The sequence below is a fragment of the Henckelia pumila genome, unplaced genomic scaffold (assembly GCF_033568475.1).
Source record: "Henckelia pumila isolate YLH828 unplaced genomic scaffold, ASM3356847v2 CTG_80:::fragment_1, whole genome shotgun sequence".
Classification (NCBI taxonomy): Eukaryota; Viridiplantae; Streptophyta; class Magnoliopsida; order Lamiales; family Gesneriaceae; genus Henckelia; species Henckelia pumila.
Window position 1 is genome coordinate 1,843,384 of NW_027331883.1, and position 5,493 is coordinate 1,848,876.

A 5,493-nucleotide genomic window follows, 5' to 3' on the forward strand; every position below is an offset into this window, starting at 1 on the left:
GCTGAGCATAGGCTAAATATCCTCCCGGGGTCCCGGCCTGTTAAGCAAAAGAAAAGACACTTTGGGGCAGAGAAGGATAAGGTCATTGCCGATCAGGTCCGGGAGCTGCTGGAAGCTGGGCATGTCAAAGAGGTACAGTTTCCTACTTGGCTATCTAATGTGGTGTTGGTGCCCAAGAATACAGGAAAGTGGAGAGTGTGTGTTGACTTTCGCAACTTGAATAAAGCCTGCCCTAAGGACTGCTATCCCCTGCCCCGGATTGACCAATTGGTGGATTCTACTTCCGGGTTCGAGCTGCTTTGTTTTATGAATGCTTATCAGGGATATCATCAGATCCCTCTGGCTCATGGGGACCAAGATAAGGTCAGTTTTGTTACGTCTGGAGGAACGTTTTGTTATGTGGTTATGCCTTTCGGGTTAAAAAATGCAGGGGCTACCTACCAAAGGATGATGGACAAAGTCTTCCAAAGACAACTGGGCAGGAATGTGGAGGTATACGTGGATGATATTTTGGTAAAATCCCGGACCCGGGACCATTTTATTTCTGACTTGGAAGAAACTTTTGGTACCTTGCGAAGGTACGGGATGAAGCTTAACCCGGCTAAGTGCGTGTTCGGAGTGAAAAGTGGGAAGTTTTTGGGATTTGTAGTGACCGAGAGAGGAATAGAGGTAAACCCGGAGAAGGTAAAGATCCTAAAGGAGATGCCATCACCCTCCTCCGTTAGGGAGGTGCAGCGGTTGACCGGAAGAATCACTGCCCTATCTCGTTTCATTGCGCGGTCTTCCCATCGGAGTCATCCTTTCTTTCAGGTGTTGAGGAAGGCTCAGAGGTTCGGATGGAGTAAGGATTGTGAACGGGCTTTACAGGAGTTGAAGGAGCATCTGGCAAATCTGCCCATCTTGGTTAAGCCTGAACCAGGGGAGAGGTTGTGGGTTTATATTTCCACAACAGAATTTGCCATAAGTACGGTGCTGATAAAGGAAGAGGGAGGAGATCAAAAGCCAGTTTATTATGTAAGTCAGGCTCTGAAGGGGCCTGAAATCCGATACAGTGAAATGAAAAAGATGGCCCTGGCCCTCATCTTGACAGCCCGAAAGCTCCGGCCTTACTTCCTATCTCACCCGATCATTGTCTTAACCAATAGCCCCTTGGGCCGGGTGATGACTCATCCGGATGCTTCAAGCCAATTGGTCAAGTGGGCAGTAGAGTTGGGAGAATACGATGTAGAATACAGGCCTCGGACAGCTATTAAGGCACAAGCCTTGTCTGACTTCCTGACCGAGGTCATCACCTTTGGCCAGGAAGAGGTATGGAGAGTCTTTGTAGATGGGGCTAGCAGTTTGGAAGGAAGCTGGGTGGGATTAATTCTAATTTCTCCCACTCATGAAAAAACCAAAGTTGCGATAAGGTTATCACCTTTTAGATATAACAATGAAGCGGAGTATGAGGCAGTAATCACAGGTTTGAAATTGGCCCGGGAGGCGGGAGCTGGGCACGCAATTGTGTATTCTGATTCTCAGCTGGTAGTGCAGCAAGTCCAGGGAACCTTTAGCAGCAGGGAGAAGAATTTTCTAGCTGGAGCATTGAACAAATTCCCAGGGAGCATAATGTTGAGGTAGATGCCCTGGCCAGGATGGCATCATCTCTGACTAGTATTAATAATCGGGAAGTGATACAACAATCCGGATCGGTGATGGCCATAGAAGAAAGAGCAGAAGAGGCCTTGGAGAGATCCTGGATGGCTCCCTTCTTTAAGTACCTGCAGACAGGGATCCTTCTTGAGGATGAAGTACATGCCCGGAAGCTCAAAAGACAGGTAACTCGATTTACCCTGGTTAATGAAAAATTATACCGGCGATCTTTTTAGGGTCCTTTGTTAAGGTGCCTATCCAAGGAGGAAGTGGGTTATGTACTTAAGAAAATACATGAAGGCTGCTGCGGAGATCACGGAGGGGCTCTGAGCTTGGTCCGACGTACCTTGTTAGCAGGATACTGGTGGCCCACCCTGCAGCAGGATGCCCGACAGGTAGTCAAAACGCGTGAAGGATGCCAAAGGTTTGGGAACTTCTCTCATAAACCAGCGGCAGAGTTACAGACAGTGTGGGCATCTTGACCTTTTGATCAGTGGGGCCTGGATATCGTGGGACCGTTCCCTATATGCCCCAAACAAAAGAAGTTCTTACTAGTGGTAGTGGATTATTTCTCTAAATGGGTGGAGGCTGAGCTTTTGGCAAAAATCACTGAAGAGGCTGTGTTGGGATTTATTTGGAAGAACATTGTCTGCCGATTTGGCTTACCCCGGAAGCTCGTCTCAGAAAGAAAATAACGGATTGGTGCACAGAAATGAAGATAAAGCAGGCATTCACCTCTGTAGCCTACCCCCAGGGCAACGGGCAAGCTAAAGTAACTAACAGGACCATCATCCAATATTTACAGACTCGACTCTTTGGCGTTGGTAAGAGTTGGGTGGAAGAGGTCCCTGGTGTGCTATGGGCTTATCGTACTACCCCCAGGACGACCACAGGAGAAACACCTTTCAGCCTGGTATATGGGTCTGAGGCCGTGATTCCAGTAGAAATTGGACAAATCTCTTCCCGGGTAAAAGCCTACCAGGAAGGAGAAACCATGGACCGGGCACGAGAGTTAGACCTGATTGAGGAAAAAAAAGAACGGGCCGCTATACGAATGGAAGCTTATCGGAGTCGGATAATGAAGTCTTTCAATCAAAATATCAAGTCCCGGGATTTCCAGATAGGAGACCCGGTGTTGAAAAAGGTTAACCCGACAGGTGAGGTAAAAAAGCTGAAAGCAAAATGGGAAGGACCTTACAAAATAATTCGGAGGTTAGGGAGGAACGCTTGGTATCTGGAAGACAACCAGGGCAAAGTCCTACAGAGGCCCTGGAACACTATGCATCTTAAGTCTTATTATTTTTAAAAGCACAAGCTCACCTGTAAATTATGTTTCCGTCGGTTGTATAAATAAAAAGTATGTTTTGATCTATTGTAAGCACATATTAAAAACCCAGGTGATCCACCACCCTGGTACTCAAAAGCCCGTGGTAATTCACGAGCGATATAAGTCCAGGTGATCCACCACCCTGGCATAAAAAAAACCCAGATGATCCACCACCTTGGTACTCAAAAGCCCGTGGTAATTCACGAGCAATATAATTCCAGGTGATCCATCACACTGGCATCAAAAAACCCAGGTGATCCACCACCCTGGTACTCAAAAGCCCATGGTAATTCACGAGAAATATAAGTCCAGGTGATCCATCACTTTGGCATCAAAAAACCCAGGTGATCCACCACCCTGGTACTCAAAAGCCCGTGGTAATTCACGAGCAATATAAGTCTAGGTGATCCACCACTCTGGCATAAAAAAACCCAGGTGATCCACCATCCTGATACTCAAAAGCCCGTGGTAATTCACGAGCAATATAAGTCCAGGTGATCCACCACCCTGGTATCAAAAAACCCAGGTGATCCACCACCGTAGTACTCAAAAGTCTGTGGTAATTCACGAGCAGTATAAGTCCAGGTGATCCACCAACCTGGCATCAAAAAAACCCAGGTGATCCATCACCCGGGCACCTCGAATACCCGGGTGGTCTACCACCCTCGCGATCGAAGCCGGCAATAATTCCCAATAATGTTAAAGGCGGAAATTTCTCCTGGAGGGCAATAAGAGTAGTTGCCCTCAGGAGAGGGTTAGTGTGATAAAGCTAAAACAAATAAAATACGAATAAGGAACAACGTTTAACATTAAAAGATAAAGGAATCACAAAGTGTACATATACAAAAGTTAGGAAGCTTTGAAAGAGGGGGGGGGGGGGTAGGGTAAGAGTCTAAGCCCGAGGCTATGATATATTGGCCTCCTCCTGAGATTTTTTCCCTCAGTTTGCATTTGCCCCTTCCTGAGGTTTTTCTCCTTCATTTGTGGATCCAGAAGGTAAAGTGTGACACCCGGGGCTGAGGAGGCAAGGAGTGATCGCCGGTGCCAAAAGGTTGCACGGACAATGAGCGGCTCCTGGTAGGCTTCTAGGCGGAGGGAGACTTGAATGAACCGATCCTGCCGGAAGGAGAGGGATTATGAGACAGTGTAGGTATGAGACTGCATAGTTGAGGGGAGTTTAAAAGATTTCATATGTACTACTCATATCAAGAAGGTGCAAATTCTTTTCGGGAGCTCATCATATAAGAAATCCAAAGTTAAGCGTGCTTGACTTGGAAAAATTATAGGATGGGTGACCGTCTGGGAAGTTTCTCAGGGTGCGTATGAGTGAGGACATAAGCACGCTGAAAAGATCCGTCTTGATACAGTGGGTCGTTACAAATGGTATCAAAGCCGACCTCTCTTAGTACGGTATGGTTCGGGGACGAACTAAAGCGGAAACTGGTGGGCATGTGACGCCCGGGGCTGAGGAGGCGAGGAGTGATCGTCGGTGCCAAAAGGTTGCATGGACAATGAGCGGCTCCTGGTAGACTTCTAGGCGGAGGGAGACATGAATGAACCAATCCTGCCGGAATGAGAGGAATTCTGAGATAGTTGAGGGGAGTTTAAAATATTTCATATGTACTACTCATATCAAGAAGGTGCATCTTCTTTTCGGGAGCTCGTCATATAAGAAATCCAAAGTTAAGCATGTTTGACTTGGGGAAATTATAGGATGGATGACCCCCTGAGAAGTTTCTTAGGTTGCGTGTGAGTGAGGACATAAGCATGCTGAAAAGATCCGTCTTGATACAGTGGGTCGTTACATAAAGAGGCGATGACTTGGTTGAGATCTGGAATCCCTTCCTGTATTAGGCCAGCTGCCTCGTACTGAGCAGAATAGAGATCGAAGCCCTGGGCAAAGAATTTGAATGACCTGTCTATCACCATCTTCTCAAACTCCTTGGAAGACAGGAAAGATTTCCGCCATTCAGCTTCAGCACCGGAGCGCTCTCCAAAGCCTGGGCAGCATCCAAAGCCGAAGAATGGTGCAGATCCGCCTCAGTACGGGCAATTATCAGCTGGTTCTGCATCGTCTCCGCGGATGCCCGAAGTCTCCCCGCTTCATTCCAAGCCAGGTCTTTTTCCTCCCGAACCTGACCAAGCTCCTTGGTAACTTGCTCTATTTGAGCCTTGAGGGACTGAATCTCGAAGGAACGACGATCTTGAATCTCGGCCAGTTTTTGCTTCCAACTCTCTTCTACCCTGGTTGTGGGGACCTCGAGTTGCTAATCTCATCTTAAGGGCAATTAACGATTAATAAAACAATTAATCAGACATTAAAAGAATAAATAAACCAAGATCTAAATTTTTTTTTAAGAGCCTCGCTCGATCGGTGACATTCACCCGATCGAGCGAGCTATAAAATCGAGCTCTCGGGTCTGCACATATTTTGGCCTCGCTCGATTGGTCAAATCCTACCGATCGAGCGAGCAAGAAATATTCAAGTTTCTGCACAATAAAAACAGGCCTCGCTCGATCGGTAACATTCACCC

The 5,493-nt window shown here is 47.2% G+C and overlaps 1 protein-coding gene across 1 annotated transcript; it reads left to right on the plus strand.

Moving 5' to 3' along the window:
- The first annotated feature begins 2,344 nt into the window (after positions 1-2,344).
- LOC140873710 (uncharacterized) lies at positions 2,345-3,723 on the plus strand. The gene is made up of 2 exons (XM_073276929.1): positions 2,345-2,789; positions 3,545-3,723. Exons 1-2 carry the CDS (start codon positions 2,345-2,347, stop codon positions 3,721-3,723), a joined length of 624 nt encoding a protein of 207 aa, XP_073133030.1.
- Positions 3,724-5,493: the final 1,770 nt, after the last annotated feature.